The following is a 23,977-nucleotide window of genomic DNA, read 5'->3' on the forward strand; positions in this document are numbered from 1 at the left end:
CGTTGCATATTAAGGCTGTTGACTCTTTGTCTTTCACATATTTTGTAACTATTTTCTCAGGTTATCATTTGCTTTATATATATATTTTAGACTTTTTCTAGGAAACTTTAAAATTTGTGCAGAGGGGCACCTGGGTGGCTCAGTCCTTAAGCGTCTGCCTTCGGCTCAGGTCATGATCCTGGGGTCCTGGGATTGAGTCCTGCATTGGGCTCCCTGCTCGGCATTTCCCTTTCTCGCTGTGTCTCTGTCAGATAAATAAAATTGTGGGGCGCCTGGGTGGCTCAGGGTTAATGCCTCTGCGTTCAGCTCAGGTCATGATCCCAGGGTTCTGGGATTGAGCCCCACGTCGGGCTCTCTGCTCGGTGGGGAGCCTGCTTCCCTCTCTCTCTGCCTGCCTCTCTGCCTACTTGTGATCTGTCAAATAAATAAATAAAAATCTTAAAAAAATAAAAATAAAATAAAATAAAATTTGTGTGCAGTCAAATGTATCTTTCCCTTTGGCTTTCTGGTTTCCAGACTTACTTAGCAGGTTTTTTTCCACTCCAAAGTTATATAAATATTACTCTTTTTTTTCCTTCTAATATATTGTTTTTTATTTAAATATTTGTTATAAAATTTTCAAGGCATCAGAGAAGTATTTTGGTGTTTTGTTATTTTGAAGATTTTTATTTATGCATTTTTAATTTATTTTATATTTCAGATTTTTAGATTTTAAATTTAGGTTATTTATTTATTTGACAGACAGAGAGAGAAAGAGAGAGTGCTTGCACACAAGCAGGGGGAGGCGGAGGGGGAGAGGGAGACTCCCCACTGAGTAGGGAGTTTGATGCAGGGCTCTATCCCAGGACCCCAGGATCATGACCTGAGCCGAAGGCAGACGCTTAAGGACTGAGCCACCCAGGCGCCCCCCAACACAATCTTTTTTTTTTTTTAAGATTTTATTTATTTATTTGATAGACAGAGATCACAAGTAGACAGAGAGGGAGGCAGAGAGAGAGAGGAAAAAGCAGGCTCCCCACTGAGCAGAGAGCTTGATGTGGGGCTTGATCCCAGGACCCTGGGATCATGACCTCAGCCGAAGGCAGAGGCTGTAACCCACTGAGCCACCCAGGCGCCCCTCCCCAACACAATCTTAAAGAGAAGGGGGAACCCCTGTCTTGTCCAAATTTCAGCAGAAACAAATTGGATATATCATTTAATTTGTTTTATAATTTTGGGTTCTGGGGCACCTGGGTGACACAAGATTTTTCTCCTTGATTTGCAAGAAAATGAATTACCCTCTTTATTTCCTGGAATACCTTCCTGTATTGTTTTCCTGTTACTGCTATAACCACAAGCAGTAAAATGACCACAAACTAGTGGCTCTTGTGTTAGAAGAAGAGTATGTGGGTGTTGCAGGTGCCCTCCCTTACTCTCCTGTGCACCCTGCTCTGCTCTCTACCCCTTCTGCTCAACCTAACCTGCTCTTGCTAAAGGCATCAGTGACTTCCGTGTTGCCAGATTCCAGGGTCTCTGTTTCTCTATCATCTGAGTCTTCTCGCTAGAATTCGATGCTGTGGGCTGCACGTTTCCACCCAGAACCCTGTACTTCCCAGGCTTTCCCCATCTCTCTAGCCACTCATTTTCCGCCTCCTTTGCTGTCTTCCTTTCCTTTCCCTCCTTCCTTTTTTCCTCCCTCCCTTCCTTCCCTCCTTTTTCTTTCTTCCTTTTCTTTCATTGACGCAACCTCCCAATCTTGAGCTCGTGTGATGCCTGATGTTGGAATGGAATACCGTTCTCAAGGGTAAGCACCTTTATTCATCCCTAAGGTTTTAAATACTGCCTACATCCAGTGACATCCAGATTTTTATATCCAGCCTCGACGACTCTTGTTGGCTTTAAACTCATAAAACTCCAGCTGCTCCGATGACATTTCCACTTGGCTATCTTGGAGGATCTCGAATTGAGCATGTTCAAAATGGAGTTACTGATACACCCCCTTTTCTGCCTGCCTCCAGCCCTCCCCATCTCAGCGAATGGCACCTTCATCCACTCCCGGGCACTGGTCTTCACATGTCCTTCTCCCTCTTCTCCTTAATCCTTCTCTCGTCCAACACTCGTTTGTTGATGCCTATTACATGCCAGGCACTCTGTCCCCGTGCTAGCAAGGCAACCAACATTCTGGTATGGGGAGCAGCCAAGAAAAAGTCATCACATAAATAAACAAGATGATCACAGGGTATAGAAAAGGTATGACTGATTCAAAGAGAGGAATTTGATGGCAAGACACCTAAAGGAGGAGCTGCTGCTGATGGCATCTGGGGGAGAATGCTCTGGGCAGAGGAATCCCCATTTGCAAAGGCCTGTGATGGAAAAGAGCAGAAAGGAGGTCAGTGCTGCTGGGAAGTGGGTGAAGAGATCCTGAGAAGATGGGAGGTACACAGGAGTCCCATGATGACAAAGAAATGACTTACCTTAAACTGCAGTGAGAGCCCCCAAAGAATCCAAAGCAGGGTGGTTTTGTAATCTTATTTGCAGTTTTGGAAAGATCACTCTGGACTTATAATGGGCAAGGGGTTCCTTTTTGTGGGCGAGGATAATGTTCTAAACTAAGAAGGTGGTGATGGGGGCAGAAGTCTGTGACTACACCAAAAAATTGTATAGTATGTGAATTATATCTCAGTAGGGAAAAAGAAAATCACTCTGTGTTGAAAGTGACCAGGCAAAGGACAAGGGGATATCCCAGGAGATCAACTGCCCTCATCAGATGACAGAGGGATGACAGAGACTGGGTCAGAGGGTGCCTGTCTGTGGGTGGAAGGCAGGATGTGGTGAAAGCTGGGTGGGGGAGGAAGGAGGAGTCCTTTATCTATGGGCAGCCCCACAGCAAGAAAAGTCTTTGGACTTTTCTTTGGATCGCTGTGCAGTGTGAGCCTTGAACCATATCTGGCCTTAGGCCTCCCAGCCTCAAAGCTGGGTTGCCTCTGCCAGATCACTCTGCCCTGAAGCGGGCCCTCTCACCAGTCAAATCCCAGTTTAGGTGCCACTTTCTCAGCCACTTTCCCCAACCCCAAATTACGTTACTGTCATGGAGTGAAATGCAGAATTGTTTCTTGTTTTGTTCACCTACCCCACTCAACTCTGAGCTCCTCTGGGGGCAGGGATCTTTTCTCCTGGGATTATGCCTCCAGTGTTCAGCCCAGAGCATGGTGTATGGAATGCACTGGAACATTTTTTGGGTGAATGAGTGTGTGAAATGAATGTATATGTGAGAAGCCAGCGGGCAATGGTCAAAGAACTTTCTGAAAAGAGAATGAATTTACAAAGATTCAAAAGTGTCAGGGACAGGGGCGCCTGGAGTGGCTCAGTCGGTTAAGTGGCTGCCTTCAGTTCAGGTCATGATCCTGGGGTCCTGGGATGGAGTTCCCAGCTCCCTGCTCAGCAGGGAGTCTGCTTCTCTCTTTACCCTTACCTGTCCTCAAGTTCACTCTCTCTCTTTCTCTCAAATAAATAAAATCTCTCTAAAAAAATGTAAGAGATCATCCACAGAAAGAGAAAATATTTGCAAATCATATATCTGATAAGGAATTAATATCCACAATACATAAAGAACCCCTAAAACTTATTGACAAACAGCACCAACAAACAATCAAATTAAAAGTGGTCAAGGAACTCAAATAGACATTTCTCCAAAGGAAACAGAGGCATGGCCACTAAGCACATGAAAAGATGCTCATCACCACTATTCCTTAGGGAAATGCAAATGGAAACCACCGTGAGATACTCTTTTGGACAGCTACTCTAAAAATACAGAAACAAACACAAAAGCCAGAAAAGAACGAGTGTTGCTGAGGCTGTGGGCAAACTGGGAGCTGTGTGCGTTGCTGATGGGAATGTTGAAGTGACTCAGGATCTAGCGAAAGAAAAGAAAGAACAGTGGTTCTTCGAAAAGGAAATCATAGAATTACGTATGATCTAGCAATTCCCGCTCATAGGTAGATGGCTGAAAGAAAGGAAAGCTGAGAATCTCACAGGTATCTGTACCCCAAGGTTCAAAGTAGCATTATTCACAATAGCTGAAAAGCTGAAACCCAACTCCAGTGTCCACTAGTGGATGAATGAATAAACAAATTGTAGTATATACACATAACAATATTATTCAGTTTGAAAAAGAATGGAAACTTACGTATGCTACCAGGAGGGTCGACCTTGAAAACATTGCATGGGGTGAAATGAACCACAAACCAAGGGCAAATGTCCTACCATCCACTTACATCCGGTACCAGGTAGAATAAAGGTCACCGGGGACGGAGAGGGAGAATGGGGAGTTAGTGCTTAAAGGGTAGCCTTTTGGCTTGAGAAGATGAAGACCGTCTGGAGATGGACGGTGGTGACAGCGCACCACACTGTGAATGCGTTTAATTCCACCCAATCCTATGCTTAAAAGTGGTTAACATGGTCACTTTTTTGTGATGTATATTTTACATTAAAAAAAACGTTTTTAAAAGATTTTATTTATTTGACACAGAGAGATCACAGATAGGCAGAGAGGCAGCAGAGAGAGAGGAGGAAGCAGGCTCCCTGCTGAGCTGAGAACCCCCCACCCCCACCATGTGGGGCTAGATCCCAAGACCCTGAGATCATGACCTGAGCTGAAGGCAAGGGCTTTAACCCACTGAGCCACCCAGGCTCCCCTAAAACATTTTTTTTCCCCCTAAAGATTTTATTTACATTTTTGGAGGGAGAGGGGCAGACAGGCTCCTGGTGGAGCCTTCACAGGGCTGGATCTCACACCCTGAGATCGTGACCTGGGCGGGAACCCAGCTGGGAAGCTCAACCCACAGTCACCCAGGTGCCCCCGCTGTAAAACATCCTTCGATGTAAGGAGTGGCGTTAGCCATCAGGTGTTCTGCATCAGGCTTCAGGATGCAACCGCAGTGGGTGCCTGGGTGAAAGCCCTGGAGACCACGGTCAAGAGGGATAGAGTTCAAAGTGCACGAGGTCGCCTTCAGCATAACATGAGATGTGCTAAGAGCACCGGAGGGGGCGTGTTAGGATCCCCTTTTCCTGATGGCGGCCTGCAGGGCACCCAGCTCCTCCCGGAGAGCCAGCACCCTCCCCGGGGACGCTCCGCCTCCGCCTTTGTTTCTGCCGCACCAGATACCCCAGTTCAGAGCGGGCGGAGTGGTTTCCGAGTCCGCACGAGGCCTGGGAGGTGCGGTCTCGCTTAACACAACCGTGACCCCGCGGCTGCAAGGGCAGCGCCAAGAGGCGTGGGGGCGGGATGCGCTTGGGCGCCGAGTCCCGGGCTCCAACCACTGGGCCGCCGTGGGGTTCAGTCTCCATCTCCGAAACCGTGTGCCCGCCCCCGGGCCCGTTCGGGAGGCTGCTGGTGCTGAGCTGCTGCGAGGACAGGGAGGAGCTCCTGCCCCGACGTTCTGTCTTACCACGCAGAGGACTGTGAAGTGCTCTAGCCACAAGTAACAGGTGTTGAGCATTAAAACGGTGGGAAATACCAAGAAACAAAACAAAACAGGGCCATTCACCCAGGCCCGCGCCATCTAAAGACCCTGTGAGTGTTTCGGATTTATACGTGTGTGATTATGCATATTCCAGAAAAACTGAGCCATACGATTATTGTTCCATGAATTGTGTTTCACTCAAGGAATACTGTAAACGGCTTTTCAAAAATATACCCCTACATCACCATCATATTATTATGACTGTTAAAAGATTTTACTTATTTTGTGAAAGAGAGAGCAGCGGGGAGAGGCAGAGGGAGAGAGAGAACCTCAAGCCGACTTCCCGCTAAGCACCCAACGGATTTGGCGGCGTGGGGTGGTGCTAGATCCCACAACCGAAAGATCATGACCCGAGAGCATGACCTGAGCAGAAATCAACAGTCACATTTGGAGGCTTAACCAACTGAACCACCCAGCACCCCCACCATTTTTAATAACTATGGAGTATTCCATTATACAGATCAGTTTTTCTGAAAAAAAATTTTTTTTCATGGTTGCTACCCAAGGGAGACTTTTTGGACAGTTTTTTCCCCTAATGCTTCCCCATATGAAATGTTAACAGCATAGATCTCTTTCTAGGTGGCCATAAACCATTGTAATAGTACAAATGTTATTAGCACCCCCCCCAAACTCCAGAACCAGTTTTTGCCCCCTGCAGAGGAAACATCACCCCAGGCGAGAATGCATAGTAAAGCTGTACCACAGTTTATTCCCTACAATAGCGACTTAAATTGTTTCCTAAGATTTCCCTATTTCATGCTACAATGAACATTCTTGTAATTTTTTTTTTTAAGGAAGCTCTTTGGGGGTGCCTGGGTGGCTCATTTTGTTGAGCATCTGCCTTTCTCTCAGGTCATGATTCTAGGGTCCTGGGATCGAGTCCTGCATTGGACTCCTTGCAGCGTGGGGAGTGTCTTTCTCCCTCTGCCCCCTGCTCACCCTGCTTGTGTGATCGTGCTGACAGATAAATAAAATCTTAAAAAAAAAAAAAAGTAAAGCAAGCTCTAGGCCCAACACTGGGCTCAAACTCACCACGCCAAGATCAAGGGTCCCATGCTCTACTGACTGAGCCAGCCATGTGTCCCTCAAAAGGGACATATATATATATACATATATATTTTAAAAAGATTTTATTTATTTGACACAGAGAGAGAGAGAGAACACAAGTAGGCAAAGAGGCAGAGGGGGAGAGGGAAGCAGGTCCTCTGCTGAGCAGGGAGTCTGATGTTGGCTCGATCCCAGGACCCTGAGATCATGACCTCAACTGAAGGCAGAGGCTTTTTTTTTTTTTTTTTTTTTAAAGATTATTTATTTATTTATTTGACAGAGAGAAATTACAAGTACACTGAGAGGCAGGCAGAGAGAGAAGGAAGCAGGCTCCCTGCTGAGCAGAGAGCCTGATGCAGGACTCGATCCCAGGACCCTGAGATCATGACCTGAGCCGAAGGCAGCGGCTTAACCCACTGAGCCACCCAAGTGCCCCAAAAGGGATGTATATTTTTAAGATTTTGAATATATAATATATTGCCGATAGCCCTCCAGAAAGACTGTACCAATTTACATTCCAACCGTGATGCAATGCATGTGGGCCCCTGGGTGACGAAGTATGTGTATGTCACCTGCGTGCATTCTTTCCAGCTCTTTTTTTTTTTTTTTTAAAGATTTTATTTATTCATTTGACAGAGAGATCACAAGTAGGCAGAGAGGCAGGCAGAGAGAGAGAGAGAGGAGGAAGCAGGCTCCCCGCTGAGCCGAGAGCCCGACGTGGGACTCGATCCCAGGACCCTGAGATCATGACCTGAGCCGAAGGCAGCGGCTTAACCCACTGAGCCACCCAGGCGCCCTCTTTCCAGCTCTTTATTACTCTTTTTAACATTGATTATTTTGAAAGTCAGTGGCAAAAGGTTTTGGATTGTCATTCTATTCGTATTTCTGTGGTCACAGTGTTTTATTGTAACATTAGGATAGTTGTACATGGTCTATATACTACTTGTTAATATTGTTTTCTCCTTTTCCCACATAGTTATATCACAAACATCACTTTACAATAGCAAAAAAAATCTATAAATACATAATTTTTTATTTTTTCTTAAAAAAGACTATTATTTGAGAGAGAGAGGGAGTACACAATCAAGGGGGGCAGAAGGAGGAGAGGGAGAAGCAGACTCCTTGCTGAGCAGGAACCCCAACTTGAGACTCAATCCCAGGACACTGGGATCACCACCCAGGGATCATGACCTGAGCAGAAGGTAGGGCTTAACCGGCTGAGCCACCCAGACACCCCTAAAACATAATTTTAATGGCCCACAATGTGTCATCATAAAAATTAAAAAGTGGAATATACCAGTTTCCATCAAAACTAAAATGTCACCAATTTTAAGGCATTATTTTAGGTAAATGCTGCCAATTAAAACATGCCACTGGTTTTTAAGACACATCCCTATTTTAGAGAGGATAAACTGTGAAGAAATGTTATTTTAAAATTCATGAAAGAGATAGGTGACGAATAAATACATCCTTTATCTCTGCATAGGAAATGGCTTTCTAAGCTTAAAGATCAAAGAGAGTACTTGGAGGGGGGGAAAGGAGAGAAAGAGTGCTTTCATCACGAACTTCCGACACATTTTGTTCCTTGTTAAGGTCAATAAAGATTAACTAAATGTCAGTGCACCCGGGTGGCTCAGCAGGTTATGTGTCCAACTCTTGATTTCAGCTCAGGTCAAGATCTCAGGGTTGTGGGATTGAGCCTTGTGCTGGGCTCCTAGCTCAGTGCAGAGTCCGCTTGGGATTCTCTCTCTCTCTTTCTATGTCCCCCCAAATGAATAATAAATAAAATCTTTTAAAAAAAGATTACATAGCTGTCACATTTAAAGAAAAAAGATAAAAGAAAGTAAAATAGAAAAGGTAAAAAAAGTATCCATGGCTTTGACTTCATCAAAATTAAAAACGTCCTTGTTTCTAAATATTAAAACAGGGGCTCCTGGGTGGTGAAGTTGGTTAATTGTCCGACTCATGGTTTCAGCTCAGGTCATGATCTCAGTCAGGATCATGAGACTGAGACCCGGGACGCCTGGGTGGCTCAGTTGGTTAAGCAGCTGCCTTCGGCACAGGTCATGATCACAGCGTCCTGGGATTGAGTCCCACATCGGGCTCCTTGCTCAGCAGGGAGCCTGCTTCTCCCTCTGCCTCTGCCTGCCATTCTGTCTGTCTGTGCTCGCTCTCTCCCCCCCTCTCTCTCTGATAAATAAATAAAATCTTTAAAAAAAAAAAAAAAAGATTGAGACCCAAGTCAGCTCTGCTCATCAGAGTCTGCTTGAGATTCCTTTTCCCACTCTCTCTGCCCCTTACTCATGCCTTATCTCTAGAATAAGTAAGTCTGAAAAAAATAATTAAAATAGGTAGAAGGTAGAATCTTCTAGAAGATAGAAGAAAAACAGGTTTTATTCTGTTTTTCTGAAGCAAACAAAAATATTTGGGGTAGCTGTGGCTGAGGGCTGATAGATTTAATAAAATCCAAAAGATCACTAAAGAAGTCAAACTGAGGGGTGCCTGGGTGGCTCAGAAGGTTAAAGCCTGCCTTCCGCTCAGTTCATGATCCCAGGGTCCTGGGATCAAGCCCTGCATAGGGCTCTCTGCTCAGCGGGGAGCCTGCTTCCCCTCCTCTCTCTCTGCCTGCTTCTCTGCTTGCTTGTACTCTATCTCTCTGTCAAATAAATAAATAAAATCTTTAAAAAAAAAAAAAGATTATTTATTTGACAGACAGAGATCACAAGTAGGCAGAGAGGCAGGCAGAGAGCAAGGGAGGACGCAAGCTGCCTGCTGAGGAAAGAGCCGGATGCAAGGCTCAATCCCAGGACCCTGAGATCATGACCTGAGCCACCCAGGCACCCCAAGGATTTTTGTTTTTAAAGTAATCTCTAAACTCAATGTGGGGCTCAAACCCACAAGCCCAAGATCAAGACTCACATGCTCCACCAACCAAGCCAGCCAGGTACCCCCATTCTCATTATATGGAAGAAAATCCCACGAAACTATATAAAAAAATAGGATAAATACCATCTTAGGAGTGTGGCCATATTGTCAAAAGGTCAAAACATGATTTTCTAATGCATTACCAAGGGGGTCAGGTATTCCTTGGTCATTTAGTTAAGACCAGAACTCTCAACAGCTATGACCTATTAAGAAGATACCTCCGGATGTTAATTATACCTCAATTAAAACAAAAAATTAGAAGAAGAAGAAACTTCTGGGAGGTGTCTTTGTGATATCCTGGAGAGACCATCCAGGAGCAAAAGTGTTGTCCTTACTTTTGAATCACGCAGAGATCCGTGCTGGACTCTCAGTCTGCTTGGGATTCGGGAGTCCCACATCATGGTGATTTCTTCTAGCTCTGTTTTCATCCAAGGGCAGGCAGCATGATTAACCCTGCCTGTTCCTTTACAAATAGCTCCTAGTGCTCCTTTGCATTTGGGAGTTAACACCCTTGCCCAGACCTAAATAGCCGGTGAAGAGCTTTTCAAGATCGGGCCCTTCCCTACCTCTGGGATCCTATCTTGGATCACCATCCCTTTTTATTTCCCCGACATCATAACTGTTTTCGGACTCCAGACCGTTGCACTTCGGCAGGGACACGCGGCGCCTGGAAGTTTCCATGGCGGCATTCAGAGAGGCCCTCGAGAACTGTCCCACGCTACCTTATTGTTGAGCTGTTTTAGGGCCCGTGTCCATCAGGCCTGAGCGGGAGAGGACAGGCGGGTCGTTTTTCCGCAGTGCTGGTGGGACTCGCGAACCTCACTCATCTTGTGCCACATGCGCACACGAGGAGACCCGGGGTCATCCTCCCAGTGTCTCCGCCCGGGAAACGGACCGGGCGGTACCTAGTTCGACTCGAAGAACTGAGCGGGAACCCGCTGCGGCGAGCGGAGCCTGGCGCTCACGAGGCGCAGCGGGACGCGGCATCCGGCCACCCCTTCTCGTGCCAGCGCCCCGCGGCATTTAGGGCCCGCCTACCCCGGGGCGCCGCAGCAGGAGTCGCGGGGTACGAGTTCGTTAGGGCAAAAGCGGGGTACAGGACTGAGGCACGGGGACCCCGCGCGGGTCCGGGCCCCAGGCCCGACGGTGGCAGGTAAGGGGAGTGGGGGCATACGCGGCTCGGACGTGCTCCTGGTGTTACAGGCCCCCCCCCACCCCCAAGGAGAGGCCCAAGTGGTCAGGGGCTGGCTCTGCGGAGAAATGGGGTACAGGCGGCGCCAGGGCCGGGAGCGGCTGTCTCTTCAGGTCCGCCCAGAGCGCGGGTAATGGGCTAGGGTAAGCGCAGGAACACGTCCTCCTCACCACAACCCAGAGCTGGGGACTGCCTTACATACGGCCGCCGCGGGGAACTGATTGCCGCCATTCCCCTCCCCCACTCTGGCGGGTAAGGCGACAGAACGGTTTGAAAGAAGACGCATGCGCATGAAACTAAATCCTAAACCGCGGAGGCTCCAAGTTCAATAATCGCGGGTTGGCGCAGGCGCAAAAAGGCCCAGCGGGGTTTATGGAGGTGGGAGGGGAATGAGCCCAAAACGCATGTGCAAAATAGTGCGCTGGCTGGAGGGGCCCGGCTCCTGAAATTACGCATGCGTCTCAGCTCTGTGTGACTCAAGGGGGCGGTGCGGGCACCTAGCTGCGCGTGCGCAGAGCTTGTTCAAAGGGCCTTATTTAGGTTGCGCAGGCGCTTGCTGGCCATTTCTTCTCAGCCACGCCGAAGTCGTGTGTTCAGGTAAGTGTTTGTCGCTCTGTGTTTGCCGGCCAGGGGTCCCCGAGGGTGCCATTTTTGCAAGGATTGCCTGCCCCCAGAACTCTGTAGAGCCTGGGGGGCCCTGGCAAGGTGAGGGCTGCCGCTTGGAGCCAGGAAGAGCAGGCTGAGTAGCGGCGGGGCCGCCGAGGCCTGCAGGCCGCGTCGACTCTATTGTGTGAGATGTCGGAGGAGGCGGAGCGGAAGCGGCCGCCGCCATTTCCTTGCCTCCACGCTGGCGCTAGGCCAGGGCCCCCTCGGCTTGGGGCAGCGGCCCCTGGTGTCTAGAGTGGCCTCGGGGGCCCGGCCGCTGGCCGGACGGGTGTTGAGTGTTGGTATCGCCGGGGTTCGGGCGTCCGCACGGGCTCGGGTCTTCGTCGGGCCCCGCGGGCGGGCGGGCGGCTCGAGGGCGGGGGCCAGTCTGTTTTGCCCCATTTCCCGGTCTGACGCTCGTCCCCCGGCTTGCAGTTTGTGTGGACGCCAGGACGCATTAGGAGACGATGATGTTGGGCACCGAAGGCGGAGAGGGATTCGTGGTGAAGGTCCGGGGCTTGCCCTGGTCTTGCTCGGCAGATGAAGTGCAGCGTTTTTTCTCCGGTGAGTTTGAAGCGGAGGCGGGAGTTCGCTGCTGGAGCCGGCCGGCGGGCGGGAGGTAGGGCCGGGGGGCGGGCGGGCGGGCCGGGCTCGGGGCGCCCCCTGGCGGGGCGCGGGCGGCAGACGTTCCCGCTGGGTGGCTCGCGCCTGGCCGTCCGCTGTTACGCAATGGAAATTGCGAAAGCCCCGCCCGCCCGCCCTCCGAGCCCTGTGGGGGGTGGGGGGAGTACGGCCTCTCCGGCGGATTTTTTGTCCTCTTTGCCTACCCGTAAGCACCCGTCTTCCTACGGCTGTCTTTTCTGAAGGATAAATGGGATTTTTCTCCATCTTGGGAAAGTTGTCCAGTTAACTGGGCAGATAATGCTAATAACCTTTTGCGAATCCTTAAAGTTCAGCAACTTTCCAGTTTATGTATGTACCCGAAGCGGGGCTTTTGACTTAAGTTGAAATGTTACTAATTTCAAAAAATTTTCCTGATCCAGGTAGGGTAATTGTGAAGAGTTCTTGCTCCACTAGTTCTTGATCTGGCTCACAGTTGAGGACACTGCAGCCCAGGGAAGTTCACTTGTCCACGTAGCTTCTTTCCAGTATGCAGGTTTCCTGAATAATTTTTACCAAAATGTCCTTGTCCACATTGTTAGTGTGAGTTTAGAGTGATACAGCTATATTTGGTAGAAACTTACAGGTTTTGGAAGGACACTTGTAGGATTGACTTACAATCTGAATTTAGCGTTGGTAACAGAAAACGACGTGTAAAACGAGAACCAGGTACACTGGAAGCCACCTTGCAGTGAGCAAGACTGGGTTTGGCTTCAGCTGTGCAGCTTGGAGCATTTTAGCTTGCTAACATTGATCCCCTTTTAGGTGAGTATGGGCCCTGTTATTTAGATTTGCAGGAGAGATTGTATGTTGCTGCTAGTACGGTAAAACCATCAAGTGCCCCAGACCAAAACTTGAAATCAGACTCAGAAAATGGCATAAAATGAAATTCAGACTTGGATGTTCAATGGAGAGGACTTGGAGATAACTTTGATAAGAAATTGTGTGAAGAAAATCCAATACAATGGGAAGGTGTCCAGGGAATAAGAACGTTTGGGGGAAGATACGGTTTAAGTACTGGACAGCGGCCCTGGGAGTTGGTACTACAGTCAATCTAGGCTTTGTGGTAGCTTGCTTTGTAGCAGAGAAGTGAACAGGCGTTTCATCTGTATCACCCAGAGGTGGTTTTTTAGTTTTAAATTCTGTATTAACGGTTGTTTTCTTTCCAGACTGCAAAATTCAAAATGGGGCTCAAGGTATTCGTTTCATCTACACCAGAGAAGGCAGACCGAGTGGCGAGGCTTTTGTTGAACTTGAATCAGAAGATGAAGTCAAATTGGCCCTGAAAAAAGACAGAGAAACTATGGGACACAGATATGTTGAAGGTTTGATTTATGTTGCCCTAGTAACAGTAAATAAAATATTAAACACATAGAGCTCTATCTTACCCCTTCTGAATTTTAGGTATTTGACCGCATGGAAATGGTCAGCTAAGGGAGTTTATGGCAGCTCTTCCTAGATTATCTAAAGACCCAGGAAGTCTGAACTTTGTTCTCTAACTTTCCAAAATTGACTAATTCTAAGCACCTTTTTCAGTATTCAAGTCAAACAACGTTGAAATGGATTGGGTGTTGAAGCATACTGGTCCAAATAGTCCCGACACGGCCAATGATGGCTTTGTACGGCTTAGAGGACTCCCCTTTGGATGTAGCAAGGAAGAAATTGTTCAGTTCTTCTCAGGTATGTAGTTGTGTTTGATGCTGAGCAGTGAGTTCTGGCTAGCTTCTGGCAACATGTGATTTAATAGACCTTAAAGTCCATTAGCTTAGATACTTAAACAGGTATGAGTATATGCAGATGAATTAAATGTTTTCTTCTTCCTGGAGACCTTCAAATAATTTAAGCCCATCTTAAAGGTGGAAATTAAGTACTTCCAAAATGCTAACTTTGCTTGTATTTAGTGTTTGTAGTTCAGAGTAGATCTTTGAGGATTGTCCTCAACAGCTTAACTACTTTCCTCACAATGCTGTTCAGCAAGGTACTTCAAGGTAAAGGTAAGATCCCTTAACGTTAGATTAGTATCAGGTTGTTACTTCTGGCAAGTGCCTGTGTCTTAGGACACATTGGGTCATGGGCCCAGAAATCTCTAATGGTCTGATTCTATTTGTGGGAGAAAAAAAAACTTTTAGGATTGGTTTAGACAGGGAATTATATGAACTTACTAAAAGTCAGTCTAATGTAGGAGTAGTTTGAATATAGTCTAAGTATCTGAAATACATTAAGTGTTTTGAAATTATTCTGGGCCTAAAGTATTTGAATGTTTTTATGCTGAAGAGCTGATAAAATTGCATGTTTAGCAGAATGTTAAATCTTATTTTAAGTAACTATATTAATGTGATAAAGTGGAATTAAGAACAAATCCTTTCATGGTTCAGTGTAGTATGTGATAAAATCTTAGATATGTATCAAGTCCTAATATTTTGCCAGAATTTTTGAAATCAAGTCTGTTCTGATTGTTTTTGTCTAAATTGGTGAGAATTGAATGCTATCTGTCAACGTTAAATATGAACATAATTTCATATCTTCTAGGAAAGTGCTTTAAGCCCTTTTTGTAAGCTTGGGAATGTATCCACGGAAAGGATTTTTCATAGACGGAATTTCCAGAAGTGAATCATAACTACTGTTAGAGCATAAGAGTGCATGATTGTGCTGTGTAGATCAGTTGTTTGTTGAAAAGTTTAGATTGTATGTTTGTCAATTATATGACTTAAAGCAATGTTTCAATTTGTATATAAAATGTTTAAATGTGTAATTTTTTTTAAAAGTTGAAGTTCCACTAACTTAAAACATTGAAATATAAAATGAGGTAAAAGGTGTGTTTTAAGTTTAGTAACTGTTGTATTTTAATGCTTGAAACTTGATTAAATTCTTGTGTAATTCTCAACATTATTTTGCATAGATTAGAGTGTTAATTGTTGAATTCTTAATGCATCCTGTGTTTCAAGTGTTTTTTGTTTGTTTTTTTTTTGTTTTGTTTTTACATACTATGCCATGGGGTGTGTTAAGAATTGAGTTATACTTTGTAATAATGGAACTTCATATTACTACAATGCATATGTAAAGAGTACTTGTTGAAAACATACCATTCGCCTAAAGTTAAAATTCTGGTTTATTTAAAGCTATAAGAAGAATCATTTCTGGGCTTGTGATGTTAATATTGCCCCCCTACTGGGGTTATTTGTCCTTGGGTTGAAGGGTTGGAAATCGTGCCAAATGGGATAACATTGCCGGTGGACTTCCAGGGGAGGAGTACGGGGGAGGCCTTCGTGCAGTTTGCTTCACAGGAAATAGCTGAAAAGGCTCTAAAGAAACACAAGGAAAGAATAGGGCACAGGTGGGGATGGATGGTTGGTTGGATTTGTCACTTTTCTTATGGTAAACAGTTAAATCCATATTCTCTCTGCTTAGAAGGAAGAACTCTATTTTCTAGTCCCAATTAATATTTTGCCACAATTTTCAAATTTTCTGTGTAAAGTCCCATAATGCATTGAGATGAAAGTTTAGGTTTTAAAATTGTCCCCAGTTAATTTGACCTCCCTGACAATATTGCAAGATTCCTAATTCTAAACAGTAGAGTTGAGAGACTATGGCTTTAAACAAATGTTAATGCAAACCTGGCTTTAGCTGTAATAACACCCACCCAGTAAATTAATATTACCATAAGAAAATGTGATACTTTCTGATCTTGTTTTTAAAGTTGAAATGCAACAAACTTTCTTGCTGTATAAATATTCTGCATATGTATTAATAAGCATAGCTTTCAAGAAATTGTCACAAAAGGTTTTATTCTCTTTGCTTGTGACTATTTTTCATTGAAGCATGCGCTTACCTATGCTGATTCCTACTAAAAGCATAGGCCTGGGGTATTATTGGCGAAAGGAAATGTGTAGTGTGGGCTAGACTGTTGGTGGAGGCTGGCTTTTTAGCCCACTTGCTATACATACGGCCAATGGATTTAAGACCTGAAATGTTGAAAGTTGAGTGGAATTCTTTCCCTCCTAAGAAATTTATTTCTAGTACTCCTCTACCCCTAAGGTTGGGCTCTCTGCCTCCGAGGAGTGAGTTTTACTCTATGAATTTTACGTTAAATCTTACAATTGAGTGAATTTCTGGTCATTGCCTATGCAAATATAAGAAATCTGGCTTTAAATATTAGTCAGTTTCATGGCTATGACTACATTGTTTTCTTGTGTAACTAAATACTTGTATGAAATGGACTAATGTTCTCTCTCCCTTCCCCTTCCCCTTCCCTCATGAACAATGCTTTAGGTATATCGAAATCTTTAAGAGCAGTCGAGCTGAAGTTAGAACTCACTATGATCCACCACGAAAGCTTATGGCCATGCAGCGGCCAGGTCCCTATGACAGACCTGGAGCTGGCAGAGGGTATAACAGCATTGGCAGGGGAGCTGGCTTTGAACGGATGAGGCGTGGTGCTTATGGTGGAGGTACGTGAGGACATGCAGGCATCATTAGATCTGTTCTCCTGTAACTGTTTTCATTTGGTTGATTGTACTTACTGTCTTTCAGGTTATGGAGGCTATGATGATTATAATGGCTATAATGATGGCTATGGATTTGGGTCGGATAGATTTGGAAGAGGTAAGGTAAGAATTGAATTTCTCAACTGAAGGATGCTTACACTCTCGTCAATCTAGACCTCAATTACTGTTTTTCAGGAATGTCTGATCACAGATATGGGGATGGTGGCTCTACTTTCCAGAGCACAACAGGACATTGTGTACACATGAGGGGATTACCTTACAGAGCTACTGAGAACGACATTTACAATGTAAGTGTAGGATAAATTTACCAGTTGTCTGGTTCAGGATAGCAGTAAAAATGTGGTTAATCTAAATCTAAGTAAGTGAAACAGTAGGTTATAAATTGTGCTTTTTTGTAATGGTAGATCTTTGACTTCGTTCTCTGAAATACCTTGTGTTTAGTTTTTTTCACCGCTCAACCCTGTGAGAGTACATATTGAAATTGGTCCTGATGGCAGAGTAACTGGTGAAGCAGATGTCGAGTTTGCGACTCATGAAGATGCTGTGGCCGCGATGTCAAAAGACAAAGCAAATATGCGTAAGTGTGGTTTTAAGTATCTTGGGGTCTCTGTAACAGATGGTTGAGTGACCAAGGTTTGTGATAAATAGTAAGGATATATGAGAAAAATGCATTCTCCAACAATGGATTAGTTTTTTGGTGTGTGTTGAAAAAGCATGTGGGTTTTAGAAATTAGTGTGATTGTGAAAAGGGGTTTGTGATAACCTGGTCTTTGAAGTATATCCTTAATTGGCAAACTTAAAGCAATTTAGGTGAATGTTTAAATCAGAAGGCTGGTCTTTGAAACCAGTGTAATCAGCTGAGAAGCAGCTAGAATTATTATTTTTTTTTTTACCAAAAGTATTGAAATTCACATATTGTTTAAGAACTTTAAGTGCTTATCTTCTCTTTCACCAACAAACACTTTCAAACTTTTTTTTTTCTCATTTCAGAACACAGATATGTAGAACTCTTCTTGAATTCTACAGCAGGAGCAAGCGGTGGTGCTTACGGTAGCCAAATGCTAGGAGGCATGGGTTTGTGTAAATATCACTTTAGTGTCTTTTTTTAAGCTAACCTTGTATGCCTTTTCTCTCATTTCAGAACACAGATATGTAGAACTCTTCTTGAATTCTACAGCAGGAGCAAGCGGTGGTGCTTATGGTAGCCAAATGATGGGAGGCATGGGCTTGTGTAAATATCGTTAGTTTTTTTAAAAACCAAAACGTTTATATCTATATAAGTCGATTATGTAAGTTAAGTTAATTTATATTTTAATGAGTTTAGCATAATTAAGTTAAGCAAAGAGGTTTCAATTTGAATTTTGTGTCTGGCTTATTTAAATTTTTTCCAGTTAAAACTGTTTAGATAACTAGTGTTTTGGGGGAGGGGACTGCAGAAACTAGTGAATTGTCTTAAGTATGAAGTAGAAGTTTAAAATGAATATTTAGTTAAAAGCACAAGGTCAGTAAAGTTTTGGGCATGGTTAATTGGGCATAATTAGGTATTCAGTGATAGCCTGTGTATGACCTTTCAAATTATGGGGGGAAAACCCCACTAAATCCATTTAAGCAGTATCCTAAGGTGTTCTCAAAATGCCTCTACTTAGAGAATTGTGGATTTAGTCCTGCTGATGTGCATACTGTTGGCCTTTTGGTTTATAAATGTTTGTTTAGTTTATATGGGTAGAAAGGTAGTTTGGTCATAGGCAATAGGCAGAAGGAGGCAGAGGGTTGTAGTGATATCAGGTCAAGACTGGAAAAATCATAGACTTAGAATTAACAAGCCCGGTACCACCAGGTACCACATTACATATGGAACAAGGTCCTAATGTTCTCTTAACTTAACAGCAAACCAGTCCAGTTACGGCGGCCCAGCCAGTCAGCAGCTGAGTGGTGGTTATGGAGGCGGCTATGGTGGCCAGAGCAGCATGAGTGGATATGGTAAGTGTGTTTTTTTGTGTACTTGAAATAAGTTTTAGGGAGGTTTCTTTAGTTTGGGGAATATGCAGGCACCTTTTTGGCGAAACTGGGTTAATGTTTGCTTTTCATCCAAATGTAACTTTTGTTCTTGATAGCTTAATTTTCAGCACCAATCATTGGGAGGGGGAAGTGTTCTATATATTAAAACTAGTCATTGCAACTTGGAATAATGTCGAGCCAGCAAACATCTGCCTCCATTTATTTAAAAATTAAACTGTTGATTTTTTTTTTTTCTGTCTTTTGATTAGCATTAAATCCATTTTAGATGGAGGGAGACTTTTAAATAGTAGAATGGTGGTTGGGTTTAGGACCGTATTTACTAGTCAGTTTTATCCTAGGATTGCTTTTACTTTTATTTTTTTTTTCAATTGGTCTAAAGAATGGTGATTTTGGTATTATAGTCTTACCCTACAAAATCCTTTTGCAGACCAAGTTTTACAGGAAAACTCCAGTGATTTTCAATCAAACATTGCATAGGTAAATATTTTCTCAAAAAATATAATTTAAATTCCCAATAGCAAATACTGATATGTTGTAATAACACTATTTCTATAGCAGTCAATGGCTCTGACTTAACTCCATGGAGGCTGCCATTTTGGGCACAGTGAGTTGCCTTTAGTCCCAACTTTTGTCGTCTCACTCCCTGCCCACCATCAGTAGGAAAAGCAAGAGACTGCCCCTGTCCTCCCTATTCATATATATGCCATTCGATGGACACATTGTGAATGTTTATGGTAAATTTTTTTTTAAAATGCCTTGCTTAGCTTTAAAAACAACATGAAGTAATTTTGCAATTTTTGAAAAACACTAGTTTTCCTTTAAACTTAATTTTCTATGTTGATCCTGAAGCATCCAATTAAATGGTAGCACAAGAGTCTGGCAAGTTGGTACTGCAGAGAAAAGGGGTTAATTGAGACTTGTTTGGAGTCGGGAGTCCCCTTTCCCAAACATGCTTCTCGCCACTTGGACAGCAGCCATTTGTACTCGTATACTTTTTAAACTTTTTCTTGGAATGCTATATTTTATTTGGCTGATGATCTGATGGTTCTGCTGACTTGTCGCATTGCTCTCTCTGCAGGCAGCCAAGGAGCAGTGAACAGCAGCTACTACAGTAGCGGAAGCCGAGCATCTGTGGGCGTGAACGGAATGGGAGGGATGTCTAGCATGTCCAGTATGAGTGGTGGATGGGGAATGTAACTGATCCTGATCACTGACTCTTGGTCACTGTTTTTTTAAAAGAAACAAAGTTTAACAGTTTTGCAATACAAGCTTGTGATTGATGCTTACTCTAAGTGGAAATCAGGATTGTTTTAAAAGACTTAAGGTTCAGTATTTTTGAACACATCTAGGATGTAACAGCTGAGTAAACTATAACTGTTAAACAATTTTCAGCTTTTTCTCTAGTTCTATTGTAGGATGTACTTAAGCAGCAAGTGTATTTAGGTTAAAGCAGTTGAATTATGTTAAATGTTGCTCTTCTACATTACATTGAACACTGTTGGGATGCATGTTGAAAGACATGCTTTTTTTGTAAAACTCAATATAGGAGCTGTGTCTACAATTAAAAGTGAACACATTTGGCATGTTTGTTAATTCTAGTTTCATTTAATAACCTCTAAGGCACGTAAGTTGAAGTTTTTTTTTTAAGTTAATGGGGGACTTTGAGACGCAACACCATACGTTAGGATTTTGGTCTTGGTGTTTGTATGAAATTCTGAGGCCTTGATTTAAACCTTTCCTTGTATCGTGATTTCCTTTTAGGTGTATTGCGCTAAGTGAAACTTGTCAAATAAATCTTCCTTTTAAAAACTGCACTTTGTCTTGTCTGTGCTTCAGTGTCATGTGGACTGTTTCTTGGTGCTCTCTTCCTGCCTGGGGCATAGGTGACAGTGGCCCACATCTCTGGCCGTGGCAGAGAGGCTCGGCAGCCGAGGCTGTTGTGTAGATGTCGGCCGACTCCTCTTCCCTCCGGTGCGACTGAAGGTAAACGTAGGTTTTAGGGGCCCTTGTGGAAGGGCTGTGTGTTTGGCCTGGCTGCACAGGACCTAACCCAAAGTCCTTTTGACTGCTAAGCGCTTGCACAAAACCCAGGGAGAGGTGGCACTATTCTACTGCATGATCTGCATGTCCCCAGAGGCCCGTGGCAGGCATGGCTGAGAAGGGAGTGCCAGAGGCAAGGTGGGGGGAACTCACTAGGTAGGTGATCTTCCCACTCCAGTGGCGCCTCTGAAGTTTTGCTTACATGGAGCATGGGGGAGGGTTCTAGGAGCTAGCTTATAAATGGCTTTCAAATAGAGTCTTTTGGTCCTATTTTTACTAAAGAACAGGTCTACTTCGGGCAGAATTCATTCCTTACAGTGTCTGAGGTAGACTACCAAGTTGCATTTCTGAGCAAGGACTAGTTTAATTCAGTAATTGAAATCCATTTGTTTTGGTAGACCTCTGAGTAGCTGGCATGAAGCACCTTTAAAAGGTCATCTCCAAAGTCCCTTCAGTAGATCTACTAAAGACTGAAGCTTAATAAGCCAGATTAAGGATCTGAATCCGTTTTTCACTTGGACAGTACTCGGAAGATTCTCCCCTTTGATCTTGGGTGAGATTTCTACGTGTCTGTACATGGCAGTGTTGCACAAGCATGTGCCACAGGGGCCCTGCAGACCCTGCCCTGCTTCATGGCCTCGGCACGCCTGGGGGCACTGCTCTCCTGCGTGGTGGAGGGGAATGGCCTGCAGTGGGGCTGGGGGTACAGGAGGGTTAGATTTGGCACGTGTCCTTCTGGTTTAGAGCACCCGTTTTGGGAGGCACATCTGAGCGTTTGGTCTTCAGCTGTGTTCTCGACCTAGAACTGCCCCTGGGATCTTGGCAGTGTTGCTCAGGGTCTGTGGAACTGACATGTTGCATGTTGAGAAGGCCCCAGGAGGTTTCCTTACCTGGGTCCTTCAGCTTCTTTAATATCTGTGTTGAGAAAAGGCCTGTTGGTGGAAGAGGAGAAGGGACTGTTAACTAGAGGCGTGGGGAGGAAGACTGAGTGAGAGCAGAACCATGCGGCTTCTGCAGAGTGAGTCTTGGGGCCATTCTGGTGCATTGGAACCTCGTGCTCTGTGGACCTAAGAACCTCCTGGGCGCGCTTGCTAGCCAGGACCAGAACCTCCAGATGCTGCTGGGAGTTCATGTTCTCACGTGATCCCTGTCCCTGGGTAATGGCCCTGTGCATGTCCACTTGAGCAGCACTGCCCCTGGCCATCTGTGGTTCCTCAGTACTCAGAAAGATTGTCAGACCACAGCCTGAGGATTCCAAAGTCCAGGGGCATGTCTGATGTGTGAGGAGAAAAGTTCTGTCTCAAGCAGCTAAATAAATACTTGGTTCCTCGAGGCAGAGGGATACCTGTTGGCCATCTGTTGCTTGTGGGTGGGGAAGGGAGGGGAAAAGAAAACTGGTTATGATACAGGGAAGAGCACTGAGCACAGTGGTGGAAACATCCCACTTACGGAGTTGAACAGTCTAGGAGTCAGGTGTCTCCTGCTTGCTTTTCTGTGTGCAGATGAGCGCTAAGGCCCAGGGGTGAAGTGACCTGCCTAAGGCTCCCCAGCAAGCTGGAATCCAAATTGGGTGCACTGAAAACAAGGTACTGACTTCTACTGCTAGACCAGCTGGGGGCAGTGCAGCAGCACGTTTAAGCATTTTTGGAAAAGCTGGGTCCTGGATGAGATTTAAAAAGCTGCTTAGAGGAAGTGACGGAAGGGGAGAGGGGGCCTCTGGCAGCTGCTCTTAATGCCATGTTCTTCCTGCTTCGATGGGGAAACCAGCCCAGAAGGAAGATGGCTTTGGAGCTGGGCCTACAGATCCTGGGACCTAACCTTCCTGAGCCAGGCGGTGGGTCAAAGCCCACGAAGGGGTGAGGCACTCGGCAGTGAGCAAGGGGAGTTCACCAAGGCTCCACAGACGGACAGACAGACTAGTCTGGACAGCACTATGGCACTAGTTTTGGTTCCTTCACCTGAACATTCAAGACCTGGACCCATCAGGTGGGGGTGAGCATGCGTGGAGTCGGTTTCCACAGCTGACCAGTGCCTGTCCCAGCACTGCTTGGAAAAATGGCTGCCTGGCAGGTAGCTTCCCACAGGTATCTCCACCTGGAGTGCGCCAGACGAAGCTCTGTCGTCCTCTGGGTCAGCTTCCTGTGGCTAATGGAACACCTGAGCCGAGTGGAGGTAAGCTCACTTCCTCTGTGCCTACTGGTGGAGGTAATGGCCTGTCCTGACATGGGGGACATGGGGTAGGTCTGAGGCCTCCTGCAGAGACTGATATTTTCTGCACCAGAGTGAAAAATAAAGGATTTTATTGCAGATCTTGAGATGCATTCACAAGGGTGTGACATGGCCAGACTTGGAAGCAGGGAAGGCACAGTGTGTGGGGGGGGGGTGGGAAGAGGGGCACGGGGTGCTCACTACACTAGTGCACCTGCTGGAAAACCACTCAACTGTGTGAAAAATGACAGTAGCAAAATCCTGAAGTTACATGGGAGCCAAAGCTGGTGATGCGGCCAAGGGAGAAGGAAGAGTTTCGATCCAGATGCTCTGGAAGGGTGCATGCCTCCCTGGCAGACCCTGCGAGGAGTGGAGTCCTTCCTGCGATTCCCTCTGGCAGCAGACTTGCCCAACCCCGTCAGTCCCCGTCAGCTCCCGGGGACCCCTCCCACGCTCAGGAGCCAGTGGAGGAGCAGCGCTGCAGAAGCAGGGTGTGGCAGCTGTCGCAGACGCGCACGGGCCTGGGGTAGGAGGGCAGGGCCAGCTCATTGCTGGAACACGTGTTGCAGAAGATGTGGCCACAGTGGCGGCAGTGGTGCTGAAGGACATAAGACAGGCAGTCAGAGTGGGCCAGGTGCCTCTGTTTGCCTAACACCCTTAAAATCCTTCCCCAAGAAGCTGGGGTCCATTGGTAAGAGGTCCTTGTAGACTTTGGCTCCTCCATGTAGAGTGTGGGTAAAGGATGTGCAGTTAAGGCCCTAAAATGCTTCTTATCCAAACTGCTGCACAAAGAGCCCTGCTTCACTCCCTGTCATCCCTGCCCTTACTGGAAACTCAAGTTTCCGTGGCCAGTGCCTCCTGCAGGGCGAGGCTGGTTTTGTGCAGGCAGTGCAGAAGCCTTAGGCATGGAAGAGACCAGGTGGAGGCAAGCATCCACATAGCTTCTGCCAACTGGCCAGTAGCCAACAGGCAGGACCCTGGCGAGGCCATTCAGGTGCAGGGACTGTGAGGCCCCAACCTCCAGAAGCCCTTGGGCACACGCGCCTGATCTCAAGAGGCCGCCTCAGGAGGCGGTTTCCACCTCTGGACCTTCTGTGAGGCACAGGCCAGGATCGTGGAGTCTTCCTTCTTTTCCAGAGAGGCCTGACGAGACGCAGACAGGGAGAATGCACAGCCACATGGTGCGGGGTAGGGTACTTTGTGGGCTGTACAGGTTTCCAATTTTGCTAGGTATC

The 23,977-nt window shown here is 45.8% G+C and overlaps 2 protein-coding genes and 1 long non-coding RNA gene across 12 annotated transcripts in view; 2 read left to right on the forward strand and 1 right to left on the reverse strand.

The window, feature by feature from the left end:
• The first annotated feature begins 10,519 nt into the window (after positions 1-10,519).
• HNRNPH1 (heterogeneous nuclear ribonucleoprotein H1) lies at positions 10,520-20,306 on the forward strand. Of its 9 annotated transcripts, none has more exons than XM_032335315.1 (14): positions 11,138-11,262; positions 11,746-11,874; positions 13,140-13,295; positions 13,507-13,650; positions 15,166-15,304; positions 16,240-16,418; positions 16,501-16,572; positions 16,629-16,762; positions 16,917-17,052; positions 17,466-17,525; positions 17,617-17,706; positions 18,363-18,455; positions 18,922-18,971; positions 19,573-20,306. In XM_032335315.1, exons 2-13 carry the CDS (start codon positions 11,778-11,780, stop codon positions 18,969-18,971), a joined length of 1,350 nt encoding a protein of 449 aa, XP_032191206.1. In that variant the 5' UTR covers positions 11,138-11,262; positions 11,746-11,777; the 3' UTR covers positions 19,573-20,306. The 9 variants fall into 9 exon arrangements, with proteins under 9 accessions (XP_032191203.1, XP_032191206.1, XP_032191207.1 ...); XM_032335316.1 differs by having other exon boundaries at positions 17,617-17,676; XM_032335312.1 differs by lacking the exons at positions 11,138-11,262; positions 18,922-18,971 and adding an exon at positions 10,520-10,626.
• Positions 20,080-23,977, reverse strand: part of RUFY1 (RUN and FYVE domain containing 1) — a 66,233-nt gene continuing 62,335 nt past the window's right edge. The window contains exons 18-19 of one of the 2 annotated variants that reach the window (XM_032335308.1): positions 21,425-21,466; positions 20,080-20,471 (exon numbers count right to left, since the gene is read on the reverse strand). In XM_032335308.1, coding sequence (XP_032191199.1) covers positions 21,443-21,466 — 24 coding nt within the window. In that variant the 3' untranslated portion in view covers positions 20,080-20,471; positions 21,425-21,442. Of the gene's footprint in view, positions 20,472-21,424; positions 21,467-22,820; positions 23,341-23,977 lie in introns of those variants that run through there. The other variant, XM_032335307.1, reaches the window with a different exon arrangement.
• Positions 20,937-22,995, forward strand: LOC116585918. The gene is made up of 2 exons (XR_004283802.1): positions 20,937-22,120; positions 22,302-22,995. It is a non-coding gene; the product is annotated as an uncharacterized LOC116585918 (long non-coding RNA).

Source organism: Mustela erminea, chromosome 3 (assembly GCF_009829155.1).
Source record: "Mustela erminea isolate mMusErm1 chromosome 3, mMusErm1.Pri, whole genome shotgun sequence".
In the NCBI taxonomy this organism is placed as follows: domain Eukaryota; kingdom Metazoa; phylum Chordata; class Mammalia; order Carnivora; family Mustelidae; genus Mustela; species Mustela erminea.